Source organism: Malaya genurostris, chromosome 1, assembly GCF_030247185.1.
Source record: "Malaya genurostris strain Urasoe2022 chromosome 1, Malgen_1.1, whole genome shotgun sequence".
Taxonomy (NCBI): Eukaryota; Metazoa; Arthropoda; class Insecta; order Diptera; family Culicidae; genus Malaya; species Malaya genurostris.
In genome coordinates, this window is record NC_080570.1 from 115,529,060 (window position 1) to 115,547,626 (window position 18,567).

Here is an 18,567-nt window from a genome sequence, read left to right on the forward strand (position 1 = left end):
AACACACGAGAATTCGAATTTAACACTTTGTGTAGATTTGTTTGTGGCCCTTAAAAGGGCCGTTTGTTAGTTCTCGCATACACGGGGTCGGTGTTGTTCTCAGTTTACTTGGAGCTGGTGTACTTGGTGACGGCTTTGGTTCCCTCAGAAACGGCGTGCTTGGCCAACTCTCCTGGCAAAAGCAGACGAACGGCAGTCTGGATTTCGCGAGAGGTAATCGTCGAACGTTTGTTGTAATGAGCCAAACGCGATGCCTCGGATGCAATGCGTTCGAAGATGTCATTGACGAAACTGTTCATGATGCTCATCGCCTTCGAGGATACTCCGGTATCAGGGTGGACCTGCTTCAACACTTTGTAGATTTAGATAGCGTAGCTTTCCTTCCTGCGGATCTTCTTCTTCTTCTTATCACCCTTGGCGATGTTCTTCTGGGCCTTGCCGGATTTTTTGGCCGCCTTTCCACTAGTTTTCGGTGCCATCGTTCTAACGTTGACGTGCGTTCAGAGTAGCTGTTTTCACGTAAATGACGCTAGCTCGCCCAAGAAACCCCGTTTTATACCTGCTACAGGCAACGCAGTAGGGACAGCCCCTTTGTCAAAATTTGATCCTCTTTTGCGCTTTATGCTCTGCCTATTCGCAGAACGAGAAACAGCGAGATGGTATAAAACAGAGGGTTAGTACTGCGGCAGCCAGTATTACCGAGTTAGCATCCTAGCTGTTAGCATCGTTTCGTGGATTTTTTACGAAAACAAAACACATAAAAGAAAATGTCTGGCCGTGGCAAAGGAGGAAAAGTTAAGGGAAAGGCAAAGTCCCGCTCGAACCGTGCTGGTCTGCAGTTCCCAGTAGGCAGAATCCACCGTCTGCTTCGGAAAGGAAACTACGCCGAACGTGTCGGTGCCGGTGCACCGGTCTATCTGGCGGCAGTGATGGAATACCTGGCCGCCGAAGTGCTGGAATTGGCCGGTAACGCTGCCCGTGACAACAAGAAAACGAGAATCATCCCTCGTCATCTGCAGCTGGCCATCCGTAACGACGAGGAGTTGAACAAACTGCTCTCCGGAGTTACCATCGCACAGGGCGGTGTACTGCCAAACATCCAGGCAGTGTTGCTCCCGAAGAAAACCGAAAAGAAGGCCTAAATTGCACTTGATTCGCACTGAAACCAATCGAAAAAACGTCCTTTTCAGGACGACCACAATTTTCTGATAAAGAACTTATAGAAATTTACTATTTTACTATCGATCAATCATATTTACTCATGCAAGCGCCATAAGACTTGTTTTTTTTTCCATAGCTTCTAGGATAATTTCCCACATTACAAGTGAAAAGTCGATGGTCGGTGGTCGATTGCGCTGGAGAATAGATTTATTTTTTTTTTACCGATCAAGCAAGGTTGGTTGAATGAAAACGACAATCGTCTGGAGAGTCAAGCTACTAAATTAAATATGATTATACGAAAAACCGCGTACAGAGCGATACCGTGTCCGAACTGGCTCTACACTAAATGGAAACTATAACGGCATTCATTTTCCAAGAAAAGGAAAACTGGGATAGTTTTAAAATACAAATATAATTGGGAACAAAAACATCAACCATTTTTATTGATGAATTTTCGCAAGCTAGATTTTTACGAACGGACTTCATCAATCATCGTGCATAATCCGTCCGCATTTTCATTTGATCACCTACCGATCCTTTCGTCGCTGCTTACCGACTGAGCGAACGAACATATTTGATTGTACTACAAGAGAAGCATGCGCGTAGCAGCGGGGTCGGCTCTATGGCTGCGCACCAATTTATCCACTATAGCGTGTCGGTGAAGCACACGCTCAGAAAGTAGTGCTGCTGTGATGGATAAAAGCATACTTTTTTTTTTTTTCTTACTGTGCAGTTTTGTTGAAGCGGACTACCCAAAAGCGAGCGAAGTAGGAAATATCGATTAATTCTTTGCATGGATTTTTTGGTAGTCCTGAAAAGGACTGTTTTGTTGAACACCGTCGAAATAAGAACGGTAGAATTCGACATGATGATGATGACTGACTGACGATGGGTCAATTTACTTCTTGGCAGCCACCTTCTTCGGGGCAGCTTTTTTGGCTGGCGCGGCCTTCTTTGGCTTCGGGGTCTTGGGCTTGTTGGCAGCGGCTTTCGATGGCTTGGTGGCCTTCTGCTTCGGTGCAGCAGCCTTCTTGGCGGCCTTGGCTGGTGCTGCCTTAGCCTTCTTTGCAGCGGCGGCTTTCGGCTTTTTCTCACCTGCAGGCTTTTTGGCCTTCGGTTTCTTCTCGCCAGCGGGTTTCTTGGCAACCTTTTTCTTCTCTCCGGCAGCCTTCTTCGGTTTTTTGGCAGCAGCCTTCTTCGGCTTCTTCTCGCCAGCCGGTTGCTTGGCACCGGCTTTGATTTTGAACGAGCCGGATGCACCGGAACCCTTGGTCTGGGTGAGCTTTCCCTTCTCGACGCCAGATTTCAGGGCCTTCTTGATGAACGGGGCCAGCTTGGCGACGTCGCACTTGTAGTTGGCGGCGATGTACTTCTTGATGGCCTGCAGCGAAGATCCGTTGCGTTCCTTCAGCGTCTTGATGGCAGCCACTACCATGTCATTGACTGGTGGATGTGTCGATGGCTTCTTCGGTTTTTTGGCTTCTCCCTTGGCGGCTTTGGCTTTCTTCGGTGCCTTGGCCGGTGAAGCAGCAACCGGAGCTGCGGCCGATACGTCAACAGCGGTTTCAGCCATTTTTTCTAATGTGCACTTTTCTAAAGCAGGTAGAACGAGCGAACGACTAAGCGAATACAAACGAGTGTGTGAATGCAGTAGAATCGTGCGATACGTTCGGGCACCGAATCCGTCGGCCCTGTTAGGGAATACGCACATGACGGTTACCATTCGGTGCTAGGTAGGTGTAGGTAATTTTTCTGGACTATTGTTTTTTAAATTGTAAACAATGAATCGACAGCAGCGGAAGTATCGCCAAAGAGTGGTTTTATGTTTGCTACGATGTTTGAACTTTCTGCTCCACCATTCGCGAACAGCCGGACGGGCAGTGATGATAGCGAAATATGCATTCAATATCGGACAAACGGTACATGCTTATTTCGAATTGTCAAAAATAGTAAAACAGTACCATTTAAACAATGCGGACTCCAACGAAACATGGTTCATTGGGAAGAGAAATATTTTCTCTTGACAACTAACACAACCCGTTCGATGACGGTTGCGACGCGCACGAGATTGAATCGGTCAAACTTGAACCTGCTGTCTGGCGCAAATCGATCAAACGACCAAAACGCAGTACGAACCGGTGACTAAGCTTTTCAATTTTTCCGTGTTCTGCATTTGGAAAATACAATTTTTAAACAATTTGACTAACAGATATGTTACGTGAGCATAATATTTCCGAACATGCCTTCCGAAATCTGGAACACGATGGCACTGCCAACGAATAATGCTGGCCAACGTCGCCAACGCCCGGGCGTGTCGGTTGTTCTGAAAGCATTTTGGTTACTATTTTTTGTAATGAACTTGTTTTGCCATTTGAATTTGGTTCATCTTGCAAATATTAAACCTGAACATCAGGACAGGTCAATTCCAAGAGAGAGGATGTTTAAAAATTTCGACAGTGAAAAATTAGAATCAAACAAACCGAAGTCCTTTCTAACACAACGAGTCAAATGTGTGGTGTGTTGTTCACGTACCACAAACGGCTGGCTGGGCTGAGAATATTTGTCATCAGAAGCAATAACCAAAAAACAATCTTTCCCAAATCAGAATACCGGAATTGTGGAGCGCATTTAGGATTTTACATGCAAAATATACGGTGCAAGTATTACCATTAAATAATAATAATAATCCTTCGACACCTCCATCTGTCTAGCGTGCGTGCCAGACATAGTCAGTCTCTCAGTCTCAATCGATTGGCAACAAAGAACTCGAGCAGTGATTTGATTTGATACCGAATTTGAGTGTTGCTTATATTTGATAGATATTGGCCGAAAATTGTCACGTACCGGAAGAAAGCACCGAACCCAACCGAACATTAGCCTACTATTCAAAGATTGGCAATTGCTGTGTATTTCTTTCGCCAGAAACATCCCCACCAGTCGTCTGGGGATGGGACGTTGACTATGTCAACGGCAAGCAAGCGTCTGTCGGGGTAGTCTTGGAACGAAACAAATTGGTATTTTCATGATTTTGAACCAATATTGTATAGTATAGTGTATTGAGAGTAGCAGTAGCAGAGTAATACTAGTAACTGGTGGCCGAATCCCGTCAGAATTGTCAGGCAGTCAGTCACATGGCATGACACGGCGAGTGCACGATGTGTTGCAAGCTGGGTTACAAATTTTGCTGAACTATGTAACAGGGAAGCAATGTGTATTGTCTGTGCTGCTTGTCTGTCAGCAGGTCGTCTATTCTCCTCTCAACTGCTACTTTAGCAGAAACAAAAATGAAAGACCAAAAAATAAGGAAAACATTTCAAACACCTATAGATTACTGACTTTCCATATGGGGGGCATGAATTGTGCAACGGATCGGATGTCATTTTCTGTGCGCGCGCAACTTGTGTGTGTGTGTCTGAGTATGTGATTGTTTAAGGGAAAATATTCGAATTCGTAAACTCGTTGGTAATTGATTGGGTGGCCCTGAAAAGGGCCTTTGGGGTATATGTTGTGAGATCAAACGAAAGCCGATAGCCTGTTTAAGCACGTTCGCCACGGATCCGACGAGCCAGCTGGATGTCCTTTGGCATGATGGTAACACGCTTGGCGTGGATCGCGCATAGATTGGTGTCCTCGAACAAACCGACTAGATAGGCTTCGCTGGCCTCCTGCAGTGCCATGACGGCGGAACTCTGGAAGCGAAGGTCGGTCTTGAAATCTTGGGCAATTTCACGCACTAAACGCTGGAACGGCAGCTTGCGAATCAACAGCTCAGTCGATTTCTGGTAACGACGGATCTCCCGAAGGGCTACTGTTCCTGGCCGATAACGATGGGGTTTCTTCACTCCGCCAGTAGCAGGAGCACTTTTGCGAGCAGCCTTTGTCGCCAGTTGCTTACGAGGAGCCTTTCCTCCGGTCGATTTACGAGCGGTCTGCTTGGTACGAGCCATTATTTCTTTCTTTTGCTTATCCTTTCTCTCTACACCGTACTGTACGCGTTGAAAACAAAACACAGAATGAGCTCAAAACGGACCTGGCTGGCTGTTTTATACCTGCCCGACCGCTCTGAAGCAGCCAATCAGCACAAAGCAAAGCACGAAACGGACCCTCTCGGTAGGTATAAAAAAAAGCACCGGTCTGCGAAGTGGCATTAGTTTCACTTGTACTGTCTTACTTGCAAGAACAAGCAGCTAGCAGAGAAAAATGACTGGTCGCGGCAAAGGAGGAAAGGGACTCGGAAAAGGAGGCGCCAAGCGTCATCGTAAAGTGCTTCGTGATAACATCCAGGGAATTACCAAGCCCGCTATCCGTCGTCTGGCTCGTCGTGGTGGTGTCAAGCGTATCTCCGGTCTGATCTATGAGGAAACTCGTGGAGTGCTGAAGGTGTTCCTGGAAAATGTGATCCGAGATGCAGTAACCTACACTGAACACGCCAAGCGCAAGACCGTCACCGCCATGGATGTCGTGTATGCTCTGAAGCGACAGGGTCGCACTCTGTATGGTTTCGGAGGTTAAACGTCGTAACGAGAACACACATAACATAATACGGAAGGATAAAAGGCCCTTTTCAGGGCCACCAATATGTTTCGCAAAGAATTAGTTAGCATTTGCTGGTATTCATTATAATCTATAATCATGATGATGATGATGATGATGGTGGTGGTGGTGGTGATGATATGAGAATAGTAAGAAGTGTGCAATAGAGTAGTGAGTAGTGTGAATTCAACCGGGTTCGAAACTGACTAGATTTTTCAGTCCAACAACTAGGTTTTCAAACAAAAGCGGCCCTTACACGAGCATTAAAAATGTCAGTTTTAATGTAACTAAGTAATGATGTATTTCAAATTTGTTTGAAATCTCGTCATTACTGCACCATTACACGTTCATTAATAATTCAGTAATGACATTTTTAATGCTCGTGTAAGGGCCGCTAAACAATTTAACCAGCAGTCGTTAGGGTGGAAACTGGTTTTCGGTTTCGCATCAAGCAAACACGACATTATTATTTCTGGTCGGTTGTGAGTTTCAAACTGCTGTTGACACTTGAGTACTACTTAACGCGCCGCTGAAAAACGTAACATTTGAGAAATGAAATTAGTTATGTTGTTTAACATGAACTATCTTTTCGAAATCATTCATTCCCATTCAACTGTTCTGGTCAACTGTCAATGCTGTTGGCTTCGAATTTCGACTATACAACATGCAGCATTTGCTCAAAGCCGCCTAGGATAGAAAAACGATTGCTGTTGATATGTCATTGGTTGGTTTACAGTAGCATGCATGTGTATGTGTAGCAATTTATTATTTGGTTGGTCGACCAAGTCTGTCGATTGGTCCGAAAAGTAATCGATACTTTTCTTTATTTCGAAACCAACATATTTTTGCTCCGAACAATATATTGTCCATATGGCATGGATGAATACTCCGAAACGCGAGAACAATTGTACCTGTGTTGTTCATAATTTGTTCTGTTTTTCTCGTTAGGTGTTTGTTGGCTGATGAAAGTAAAATCATCAACGAACAAAATGTGTTTGGTGATTGAATGAGGGAAATATGCGAACTTAACACTTTGTGTAGATTTGTTTGTGGCCCTTAAAAGGGCCGATTATGCTTGGCGATTCGTATGCACACACACGATCGGGGGGGTTTGGTTGTTCTCACTCAGTTTACTTGGAGCTAGTGTACTTGGTGACGGCTTTGGTTCCTTCCGAAACGGCGTGCTTGGCCAACTCTCCTGGCAAAAGCAGACGAACGGCGGTCTGGATTTCGCGAGAGGTAATCGTCGAACGTTTGTTGTAATGGGCCAAACGCGATGCCTCGGATGCAATGCGTTCGAAGATGTCATTGACGAAACTGTTCATGATGCTCATCGCCTTCGAGGATACTCCGGTATCAGGGTGGACCTGCTTCAACACTTTGTAGATGTAGATAGCGTAGCTTTCCTTCCTGCGGATCTTCTTCTTTTTCTTATCTCCCTTGGCGATGTTTTTCTGGGCCTTGCCGGATTTTTTGGCTGCCTTTCCACTGGTTTTCGGTGCCATCGTGCTTGACGGTTCTCGTACGTTCAGAGTAACTGCTTTAACTTAAATGACGCTATTTGCCATATGACAGCTCGTTTTATACCTGCTATTGAGAGCGGCGCATGGACTGCCCCTTTGTTAGAATTCCTTTTCCTGTTCGCAGAACGGGAAACAGTGAGACGATATAAAACAGAGGGTTAGTACGGCGGCAGCCAGTATTACTGAATTGGCTGTCTAGTCGTTAACAGCATCTCGTGGATTTTTTACGCAGAAACACGCACACACAAAATGTCTGGCCGTGGTAAAGGAGGAAAAGTTAAGGGAAAGGCAAAGTCCCGCTCAAACCGTGCTGGTCTGCAGTTCCCAGTAGGCAGAATCCACCGTCTGCTCCGGAAGGGAAACTACGCCGAACGTGTCGGTGCCGGTGCACCGGTCTATCTGGCGGCAGTGATGGAATACCTGGCCGCCGAAGTGCTGGAATTGGCCGGTAACGCTGCCCGTGACAACAAGAAAACGAGAATCATCCCTCGCCATCTGCAGCTGGCCATCCGTAACGACGAGGAGTTGAACAAACTGCTCTCCGGAGTTACCATCGCACAGGGCGGTGTACTGCCAAACATCCAGGCAGTGCTGCTCCCGAAGAAAACCGAGAAAAAGGCCTAAATTGCGATTTCCGGAACATATTGGTGTTACCCCCCTTACAGAACCCGTCCTTTTCAGGACGACCACCTCACTGTGATAAAGAAATATTTAAGATTGCTTTGAATTAAAGATTGCTAAAGTTGTGATACGCCTGGAAAGTATAATGCGCAAATCAAGTATAGCGACCTTTGTTCATTTTCGTTTTCGGAATTTTACCCTGAATCGGTGTATCTACCTGATGCGAAAATGATGTCCGCTTTTTCAGTGTTTGGAAAACAGAAGACAAAATCGGTCATACCAGACGAATCGGAATTTTAGAATGATCGATGTGAGTTCAATGGCGAAAATCTTTCCCATCGATTTACCGGAAAATGCAGCCATTAAAACATCCAAACTTGATCATATAATCTTAGAGAAAGTGTCGCACGAGAAATAAGAGAATAATTTTCGTTCGTATCCGTGACGACACACCGATCCAATATAGCGCATGTATCTGTGTCATTGGTCGGCATCATCTCATGAATGGTGACGACCGACTAGAAAAAAAGAAGAAGAAGAAGAAGATATCGTAGCTACCACCATGATGGTGAATAAACACTGCCACACACACAGGCCAAAAACAAATGGTAATGTAATGTGTATATGAGGAAACGAAAATCAAGCTGTACCTAAGTTCAGCCATCGGTCTCAGAACCGGAGGGCAAGGTCGCATAAACGCGCGCGTGCGTGTGTGTGTGTGTGTGTGTGTGTCTGTATATTCATTTACATTACATTAGCGGCCCCTACACGTGGCATTGTTTATTATTGACAACCAAAAGCATCGTCAGTACCACCAATCCAATTAGCTTGGTAACTTGTGTCGGTATTTTTCGAGAAAACGTTTAGAGCTTTAAGTATTGCAACTGAATATTGAAACATTGAGAGAAGAGTTCATTAAACAGTACACTCTCGCCAATGAAAGTTTTGTTGGATTGGCGAATAATTTTGATTGTTTGAACATATTTTCATCAATCCGATGATGTTTCGACCATTCGACTAACATATATTTTCGAACGAATACGAATGCCACAAATACGATAGCGACACGAACGTAAACAATAAGGAGAGTAATATTGGCTACTACGAGAATGCGAGAGGCGTGAAAGAGAGAATGAAAATAACCGACGAACAACTATGGCAACAGTGTACACCAATTGTCTAGACCGAACCGCAGTTTAGTGGTTGGTAAGTGTGTATTGGTGTGCGATTCTAGCAGGAAAAATAAAAACTGCTGCTCATTAGAATATCCTATTGGAAAGACTATCTACTTGGAAAACAGGAACTCCGAATTGTTTTCCGACGGTCCATGTAAGAAATTACTGAAAGATTACTCAATAGCAAGTTGCTTATTTAGCATCGATTGTTGAGTTTCGTTGACATGATCAAACGATGAACGCGGCTTACTCAATCCTAACGCAGTGAACGGAACTCTCGCTGTTCGGATGGTTAGGTTAGCTTAGCAACAATGACAAATGGCAACTGAACGAAAAATGGTTGAAATGGTGAAAAATCTCTCAAACTCTCAAGTGAAAAGTAGTCCAGGTTAACCGGTATTTTTTCTCCCTCTGCTCATGCTCATGGATGGGATATGGGAAATCGGTTTGACTTTGCGTCGTATAAACGGTTGTTCGTTTCTACCTACCACCATCCGAGAGGTAAACAATACGTACATGAAAAAAAAAACTTAACGACAAAAGTAAAAACCAATCTTTATATGATACCTTCCCGTTATTGTACGTGTTTCAAAACGCTTGTGCCTACAAAATTGAAAAAATTTGTCTTGTGTTTTCTTTTCCGCAATTTTCAGTAGCAAGCAATTTTGTGAATCGCATACCTCAGTTGCACTATTGCGCAAATTGTGTGTGTGTGTGTGTGTGTGTGTGTAGACTGCCATGAACAACATGTTCCAACTTATCGCAAACAGAGGTGCGTTGGGAGAGCGAGAGAGAGAGAAAAGCAAGTTAGAGAACATAAGAATGAACTTTATTATGACTGAGGGAAAAACCAATACCCATACATTGAAGTAAACCAGTATGACGTTGATATACATATGTATTGGTGTATGTTTTTGGAAAGCGGAAAATCTTCTTTTTCGTTCTTTGTCTCCGAATTCATCTCCTTTCATTGATAATCGATGGATGAGTGATAAATGATGAATGCTAACTCAAATCGCTATTAAAATATAAATCACCACTCGCAAAATCGAACAAACTAATGTTTTCTGTCCTGCAGGTACAAATCTAATTGTTCCTAACAAGCAAACAGTAAACTTCGGTTGCTAGAGATGATGTCCGATTTTGAGACATTTTCGTTATTTTGGCACAGGAGATTTATTCTTCTCGAAAACCTGCGATTTTCACGAAAACAAACACACACGCACGCGCGCAATCAAATGAAAAAGTGCATGTTCGAAAGAAATTTACATTTGCTTGTCGTCTTCGTGATGAAGTCTTACCATCAAAGCATCATAGAAGAATACTTTACTATGGGACGCCTTTTCAAAATTTACCCTCTGAGAATGTGATAAGTTTTTTGTTTTATCAATGTCTTCTTTCGCCGTTCTTCGGAAAAGGCGGGAAATCTTTGGTCATCCCTGTACAAAAGTAGTGCCTAAAACAATTCGCTCTCTCTCGCTTCCGCAACGGTGTGTGGCTGGTTTCAAGGAATTCAGTTCCAGCATAATGTAATGCACAAATTGGATGAGATTGTTCAAAACAACTAAACTCACTCAAACCAATTGCCCAGCACCTTCCCTCTATTGCACTTTCTTTCACAAACGGCCACCACCATCACAATCGAAACGAGTAAAGAAGAAGCAAGCAAAACAACACACGAGAATTCGAATTTAACACTTTGTGTAGATTTGTTTGTGGCCCTTAAAAGGGCCGTTTGTTAGTTCTCGCATACACGGGGTCGGTGTTGTTCTCAGTTTACTTGGAGCTGGTGTACTTGGTGACGGCTTTGGTTCCCTCAGAAACGGCGTGCTTGGCCAACTCTCCTGGCAAAAGCAGACGAACGGCAGTCTGGATTTCGCGAGAGGTAATCGTCGAACGTTTGTTGTAATGAGCCAAACGCGATGCCTCGGATGCAATGCGTTCGAAGATGTCATTGACGAAACTGTTCATGATGCTCATCGCCTTCGAGGATACTCCGGTATCAGGGTGGACCTGCTTCAACACTTTGTAGATGTAGATAGCGTAGCTTTCCTTCCTGCGGATCTTCTTCTTCTTCTTATCACCCTTGGCGATGTTCTTCTGGGCCTTGCCGGATTTTTTGGCCGCCTTTCCACTAGTTTTCGGTGCCATCGTTCTAACGTTGACGTGCGTTCAGAGTAGCTGTTTTCACGTAAATGACGCTAGCTCGCCCAAGAAACCCCGTTTTATACCTGCTACAGGCAACGCAGTAGGGACAGCCCCTTGGTCAAAATTTGATCCTCTTTTGCGCTTTATGCTCTGCCTATTCGCAGAACGAGAAACAGCGAGATGGTATAAAACAGAGGGTTAGTACTGCGGCAGCCAGTATTACCGAGTTAGCATCCTAGCTGTTAGCATCGTTTCGTGGATTTTTTACGAAAACAAAACACATAAAAGAAAATGTCTGGCCGTGGCAAAGGAGGAAAAGTTAAGGGAAAGGCAAAGTCCCGCTCGAACCGTGCTGGTCTGCAGTTCCCAGTAGGCAGAATCCACCGTCTGCTTCGGAAAGGAAACTACGCCGAACGTGTCGGTGCCGGTGCACCGGTCTATCTGGCGGCAGTGATGGAATACCTGGCCGCCGAAGTGCTGGAATTGGCCGGTAACGCTGCCCGTGACAACAAGAAAACGAGAATCATCCCTCGTCATCTGCAGCTGGCCATCCGTAACGACGAGGAGTTGAACAAACTGCTCTCCGGAGTTACCATCGCACAGGGCGGTGTACTGCCAAACATCCAGGCAGTGTTGCTCCCGAAGAAAACCGAAAAGAAGGCCTAAATTGCACTTGATTCGCACTGAAACCAATCGAAAAAACGTCCTTTTCAGGACGACCACAATTTTCTGATAAAGAACTTATAGAAATTTACTATTTTACTATCGATCAATCATATTTACTCATGCAAGCGCCATAAGACTTGTTTTTTTTTCCATAGCTTCTAGGATAATTTCCCACATTACAAGTGAAAAGTCGATGGTCGGTGGTCGATTGCGCTGGAGAATAGATTTATTTTTTTTTTACCGATCAAGCAAGGTTGGTTGAATGAAAACGACAATCGTCTGGAGAGTCAAGCTACTAAATTAAATATGATTATACGAAAAACCGCGTACAGAGCGATACCGTGTCCGAACTGGCTCTACACTAAATGGAAACTATAACGGCATTCATTTTCCAAGAAAAGGAAAACTGGGATAGTTTTAAAATACAAATATAATTGGGAACAAAAACATCAACCATTTTTATTGATGAATTTTCGCAAGCTAGATTTTTACGAACGGACTTCATCAATCATCGTGCATAATCCGTCCGCATTTTCATTTGATCACCTACCGATCCTTTCGTCGCTGCTTACCGACTGAGCGAACGAACATATTTGATTGTACTACAAGAGAAGCATGCGCGTAGCAGCGGGGTCGGCTCTATGGCTGCGCACCAATTTATCCACTATAGCGTGTCGGTGAAGCACACGCTCAGAAAGTAGTGCTGCTATGATGGATAAAAGCATACTTTTTTTTTTTTTTCTTACTGTGCAGTTTTGTTGAAGCGGACTACCCAAAAGCGAGCGAAGTAGGAAATATCGATTAATTCTTTGCATGGATTTTTTGGTAGTCCTGAAAAGGACTGTTTTGTTGAACACCGTCGAAATAAGAACGGTAGAATTCGACATGATGATGATGACTGACTGACGATGGGTCAATTTACTTCTTGGCAGCCACCTTCTTCGGGGCAGCTTTTTTGGCTGGCGCGGCCTTCTTTGGCTTCGGGGTCTTGGGCTTGTTGGCAGCGGCTTTCGATGGCTTGGTGGCCTTCTGCTTCGGTGCAGCAGCCTTCTTGGCGGCCTTGGCTGGTGCTGCCTTAGCCTTCTTTGCAGCGGCGGCTTTCGGCTTTTTCTCACCTGCAGGCTTTTTGGCCTTCGGTTTCTTCTCGCCAGCGGGTTTCTTGGCAACCTTTTTCTTCTCTCCGGCAGCCTTCTTCGGTTTTTTGGCAGCAGCCTTCTTCGGCTTCTTCTCGCCAGCCGGTTGCTTGGCACCGGCTTTGATTTTGAACGAGCCGGATGCACCGGAACCCTTGGTCTGGGTGAGCTTTCCCTTCTCGACGCCAGATTTCAGGGCCTTCTTGATGAACGGGGCCAGCTTGGCGACGTCGCACTTGTAGTTGGCGGCGATGTACTTCTTGATGGCCTGCAGCGAAGATCCGTTGCGTTCCTTCAGCGTCTTGATGGCAGCCACTACCATGTCATTGACTGGTGGATGTGTCGATGGCTTCTTCGGTTTTTTGGCTTCTCCCTTGGCGGCTTTGGCTTTCTTCGGTGCCTTGGCCGGTGAAGCAGCAACCGGAGCTGCGGCCGATACGTCAACAGCGGTTTCAGCCATTTTTTCTAATGTGCACTTTTCTAAAGCAGGTAGAACGAGCGAACGACTAAGCGAATACAAACGAGTGTGTGAATGCAGTAGAATCGTGCGATACGTTCGGGCACCGAATCCGTCGGCCCTGTTAGGGAATACGCACATGACGGTTACCATTCGGTGCTAGGTAGGTGTAGGTAATTTTTCTGGACTATTGTTTTTAAATTGTAAACAATGAATCGACAGCAGCGGAAGTATCGCCAAAGAGTGGTTTTATGTTTGCTACGATGTTTGAACTTTCTGCTCCACCATTCGCGAACAGCCGGACGGGCAGTGATGATAGCGAAATATGCATTCAATATCGGACAAACGGTACATGCTTATTTCGAATTGTCAAAAATAGTAAAACAGTACCATTTAAACAATGCGGACTCCAACGAAACATGGTTCATTGGGAAGAGAAATATTTTCTCTTGACAACTAACACAACCCGTTCGATGACGGTTGCGACGCGCACGAGATTGAATCGGTCAAACTTGAACCTGCTGTCTGGCGCAAATCGATCAAACGACCAAAACGCAGTACGAACCGGTGACTAAGCTTTTCAATTTTTCCGTGTTCTGCATTTGGAAAATACAATTTTTAAACAATTTGACTAACAGATATGTTACGTGAGCATAATATTTCCGAACATGCCTTCCGAAATCTGGAACACGATGGCACTGCCAACGAATAATGCTGGCCAACGTCGCCAACGCCCGGGCGTGTCGGTTGTTCTGAAAGCATTTTGGTTACTATTTTTTGTAATGAACTTGTTTTGCCATTTGAATTTGGTTCATCTTGCAAATATTAAACCTGAACATCAGGACAGGTCAATTCCAAGAGAGAGGATGTTTAAAAATTTCGACAGTGAAAAATTAGAATCAAACAAACCGAAGTCCTTTCTAACACAACGAGTCAAATGTGTGGTGTGTTGTTCACGTACCACAAACGGCTGGCTGGGCTGAGAATATTTGTCATCAGAAGCAAAAACCAAAAAACAATCTTTCCCAAATCAGAATACCGGAATTGTGGAGCGCATTTAGGATTTTACATGCAAAATATACGGTGCAAGTATTACCATTAAATAATAATAATAATCCTTCGACACCTCCATCTGTCTAGCGTGCGTGCCAGACATAGTCAGTCTCTCAGTCTCAATCGATTGGCAACAAAGAACTCGAGCAGTGATTTGATTTGATACCGAATTTGAGTGTTGCTTATATTTGATAGATATTGGCCGAAAATTGTCACGTACCGGAAGAAAGCACCGAACCCAACCGAACATTAGCCTACTATTCAAAGATTGGCAATTGCTGTGTATTTCTTTCGCCAGAAACATCCCCACCAGTCGTCTGGGGATGGGACGTTGACTATGTCAACGGCAAGCAAGCGTCTGTCGGGGTAGTCTTGGAACGAAACAAATTGGTATTTTCATGATTTTGAACCAATATTGTATAGTATAGTGTATTGAGAGTAGCAGTAGCAGAGTAATACTAGTAACTGGTGGCCGAATCCCGTCAGAATTGTCAGGCAGTCAGTCACATGGCATGACACGGCGAGTGCACGATGTGTTGCAAGCTGGGTAACAGGACAATACACATTGCTGAACTATGTAACAGGGAAGCAATGTGTATTGTCTGTGCTGCTTGTCTGTCAGCAGGTCGTCTATTCTCCTCTCAACTGCTACTTTAGCAGAAACAAAAATGAAAGACCAAAAAATAAGGAAAACATTTCAAACACCTATAGATTACTGACTTTCCATATGGGGCATGAATTGTGCAACGGATCGGATGTCATTTTCTGTGCGCGCGCAACTTGTGTGTGTGTGTGTCTGAGTATGTGATTGTTTAAGGGAAAATATTCGAATTCGTAAACTCGTTGGTAATTGATTGGGTGGCCCTGAAAAGGGCCTTTGGGGTATATGTTGTGAGATCAAACGAAAGCCGATAGCCTGTTTAAGCACGTTCGCCACGGATCCGACGAGCCAGCTGGATGTCCTTTGGCATGATGGTAACACGCTTGGCGTGGATCGCGCATAGATTGGTGTCCTCGAACAAACCGACTAGATAGGCTTCGCTGGCCTCCTGCAGTGCCATGACGGCGGAACTCTGGAAGCGAAGGTCGGTCTTGAAATCTTGGGCAATTTCACGCACTAAACGCTGGAACGGCAGCTTGCGAATCAACAGCTCAGTCGATTTCTGGTAACGACGGATCTCCCGAAGGGCTACTGTTCCTGGCCGATAACGATGGGGTTTCTTCACTCCGCCAGTAGCAGGAGCACTTTTGCGAGCAGCCTTTGTCGCCAGTTGCTTACGAGGAGCCTTTCCTCCGGTCGATTTACGAGCGGTCTGCTTGGTACGAGCCATTATTTCTTTCTTTTGCTTATCCTTTCTCTCTACACCGTACTGTACGCGTTGAAAACAAAACACAGAATGAGCTCAAAACGGACCTGGCTGGCTGTTTTATACCTGCCCGACCGCTCTGAAGCAGCCAATCAGCACAAAGCAAAGCACGAAACGGACCCTCTCGGTAGGTATAAAAAAAAGCACCGGTCTGCGAAGTGGCATTAGTTTCACTTGTACTGTCTTACTTGCAAGAACAAGCAGCTAGCAGAGAAAAATGACTGGTCGCGGCAAAGGAGGAAAGGGACTCGGAAAAGGAGGCGCCAAGCGTCATCGTAAAGTGCTTCGTGATAACATCCAGGGAATTACCAAGCCCGCTATCCGTCGTCTGGCTCGTCGTGGTGGTGTCAAGCGTATCTCCGGTCTGATCTATGAGGAAACTCGTGGAGTGCTGAAGGTGTTCCTGGAAAATGTGATCCGAGATGCAGTAACCTACACTGAACACGCCAAGCGCAAGACCGTCACCGCCATGGATGTCGTGTATGCTCTGAAGCGACAGGGTCGCACTCTGTATGGTTTCGGAGGTTAAACGTCGTAACGAGAACACACATAACATAATACGGAAGGATAAAAGGCCCTTTTCAGGGCCACCAATATGTTTCGCAAAGAATTAGTTAGCATTTGCTGGTATTCATTATAATCTATAATCATGATGATGATGATGATGATGATGGTGGTGGTGGTGGTGATGATATGAGAATAGTAAGAAGTGTGCAATAGAGTAGTGAGTAGTGTGAATTCAACCGGGTTCGAAACTGACTAGATTTTTCAGTCCAACAACTAGGTTTTCAAACAAAAGCGGCCCTTACACGAGCATTAAAAATGTCAGTTTTAATGTAACTAAGTAATGATGTATTTCAAATTTGTTTGAAATCTCGTCATTACTGCACCATTACACGTTCATTAATAATTCAGTAATGACATTTTTAATGCTCGTGTAAGGGCCGCTAAACAATTTAACCAGCAGTCGTTAGGGTGGAAACTGGTTTTCGGTTTCGCATCAAGCAAACACGACATTATTATTTCTGGTCGGTTGTGAGTTTCAAACTGCTGTTGACACTTGAGTACTACTTAACGCGCCGCTGAAAAACGTAACATTTGAGAAATGAAATTAGTTATGTTGTTTAACATGAACTATCTTTTCGAAATCATTCATTCCCATTCAACTGTTCTGGTCAACTGTCAATGCTGTTGGCTTCGAATTTCGACTATACAACATGCAGCATTTGCTCAAAGCCGCCTAGGATAGAAAAACGATTGCTGTTGATATGTCATTGGTTGGTTTACAGTAGCATGCATGTGTATGTGTAGCAATTTATTATTTGGTTGGTCGACCAAGTCTGTCGATTGGTCCGAAAAGTAATCGATACTTTTCTTTATTTCGAAACCAACATATTTTTGCTCCGAACAATATATTGTCCATATGGCATGGATGAATACTCCGAAACGCGAGAACAATTGTACCTGTGTTGTTCATAATTTGTTCTGTTTTTCTCGTTAGGTGTTTGTTGGCTGATGAAAGTAAAATCATCAACGAACAAAATGTGTTTGGTGATTGAATGAGGGAAATATGCGAACTTAACACTTTGTGTAGATTTGTTTGTGGCCCTTAAAAGGGCCGATTATGCTTGGCGATTCGTATGCACACACACGATCGGGGGGGTTTGGTTGTTCTCACTCAGTTTACTTGGAGCTAGTGTACTTGGTGACGGCTTTGGTTCCTTCCGAAACGGCGTGCTTGGCCAACTCTCCTGGCAAAAGCAGACGAACGGCGGTCTGGATTTCGCGAGAGGTAATCGTCGAACGTTTGTTGTAATGGGCCAAACGCGATGCCTCGGATGCAATGCGTTCGAAGATGTCATTGACGAAACTGTTCATGATGCTCATCGCCTTCGAGGATACTCCGGTATCAGGGTGGACCTGTTTCAACACTTTGTAGATGTAGATAGCGTAGCTTTCCTTCCTGCGGATCTTCTTCTTTTTCTTATCTCCCTTGGCGATGTTTTTCTGGGCCTTGCCGGATTTTTTGGCTGCCTTTCCACTGGTTTTCGGTGCCATCGTGCTTGACGGTTCTCGTACGTTCAGAGTAACTGCTTTAACTTAAATGACGCTATTTGCCATATGACAGCTCGTTTTATACCTGCTATTGAGAGCGGCGCATGGACTGCCCCTTTGTTAGAATTCCTTTTCCTGTTCGCAGAACGGGAAACAGTGAGACGATATAAAACAGAGGGTTAGTACGGCGGCAGCCAGTATTACTGAATTGGCTGTCTAGTCGTTAACAGCATCTCGTGGATTTTTTACGCAGAAACACGCACACACAAAATGTCTGGCCGTGGTAAAGGAGGAAAAGTTAAGGGAAAGGCAAAGTCCCGCTCAAACCGTGCTGGTCTGCAGTTCCCAGTAGGCAGAATCCACCGTCTGCTCCGGAAGGGAAACTACGCCGAACGTGTCGGTGCCGGTGCACCGGTCTATCTGGCGGCAGTGATGGAATACCTGGCCGCCGAAGTGCTGGAATTGGCCGGTAACGCTGCCCGTGACAACAAGAAAACGAGAATCATCCCTCGCCATCTGCAGCTGGCCATCCGTAACGACGAGGAGTTGAACAAACTGCTCTCCGGAGTTACCATCGCACAGGGCGGTGTACTGCCAAACATCCAGGCAGTGCTGCTCCCGAAGAAAACCGAGAAAAAGGCCTAAATTGCGATTTCCGGAACATATTGGTGTTAC

General features: G+C 44.9%; 9 protein-coding genes across 9 annotated transcripts; 5 read left to right on the top strand and 4 right to left on the bottom strand.

Annotated features, from left to right (window-relative positions):
* Positions 1-767: 767 nt before the first annotated feature.
* On the top strand, positions 768-1,142 carry LOC131427591 (histone H2A). The gene has a single exon (XM_058590934.1). The coding sequence runs from the start codon at positions 768-770 to the stop codon at positions 1,140-1,142; it is 375 nt and encodes a 124-aa protein (XP_058446917.1).
* Positions 1,143-2,059: 917 nt separating this feature from the next.
* Positions 2,060-2,734, bottom strand: LOC131440699 (histone H1B-like). The gene has a single exon (XM_058612216.1). The coding sequence runs from the start codon at positions 2,732-2,734 to the stop codon at positions 2,060-2,062; it is 675 nt and encodes a 224-aa protein (XP_058468199.1).
* Positions 2,735-4,697: 1,963 nt separating this feature from the next.
* Positions 4,698-5,126, bottom strand: LOC131440706 (histone H3). The gene has a single exon (XM_058612227.1). The coding sequence runs from the start codon at positions 5,106-5,108 to the stop codon at positions 4,698-4,700; it is 411 nt and encodes a 136-aa protein (XP_058468210.1). The 5' UTR covers positions 5,109-5,126.
* Positions 5,127-5,361: 235 nt separating this feature from the next.
* Positions 5,362-5,673, top strand: LOC131440730 (histone H4). The gene has a single exon (XM_058612261.1). The coding sequence runs from the start codon at positions 5,362-5,364 to the stop codon at positions 5,671-5,673; it is 312 nt and encodes a 103-aa protein (XP_058468244.1).
* Positions 5,674-6,824: 1,151 nt separating this feature from the next.
* Positions 6,825-7,199, bottom strand: LOC131427597 (histone H2B-like). Its single transcript, XM_058590946.1, has one exon. The coding sequence runs from the start codon at positions 7,197-7,199 to the stop codon at positions 6,825-6,827; it is 375 nt and encodes a 124-aa protein (XP_058446929.1).
* Positions 7,200-7,466: 267 nt separating this feature from the next.
* Positions 7,467-7,841, top strand: LOC131440739 (histone H2A). Its single transcript, XM_058612273.1, has one exon. It carries the CDS (start codon positions 7,467-7,469, stop codon positions 7,839-7,841), a length of 375 nt encoding a protein of 124 aa, XP_058468256.1.
* Positions 7,842-11,452: 3,611 nt separating this feature from the next.
* On the top strand, positions 11,453-11,827 carry LOC131427606 (histone H2A). Its single transcript, XM_058590957.1, has one exon. The coding sequence runs from the start codon at positions 11,453-11,455 to the stop codon at positions 11,825-11,827; it is 375 nt and encodes a 124-aa protein (XP_058446940.1).
* Positions 11,828-12,745: 918 nt separating this feature from the next.
* Positions 12,746-13,420, bottom strand: LOC131440715 (histone H1B-like). The gene has a single exon (XM_058612237.1). It carries the CDS (start codon positions 13,418-13,420, stop codon positions 12,746-12,748), a length of 675 nt encoding a protein of 224 aa, XP_058468220.1.
* A 4,742-nt stretch (positions 13,421-18,162) lies between these two features.
* On the top strand, positions 18,163-18,537 carry LOC131440746 (histone H2A). Its single transcript, XM_058612286.1, has one exon. It carries the CDS (start codon positions 18,163-18,165, stop codon positions 18,535-18,537), a length of 375 nt encoding a protein of 124 aa, XP_058468269.1.
* The last annotated feature ends 30 nt before the right edge of the window (positions 18,538-18,567 follow it).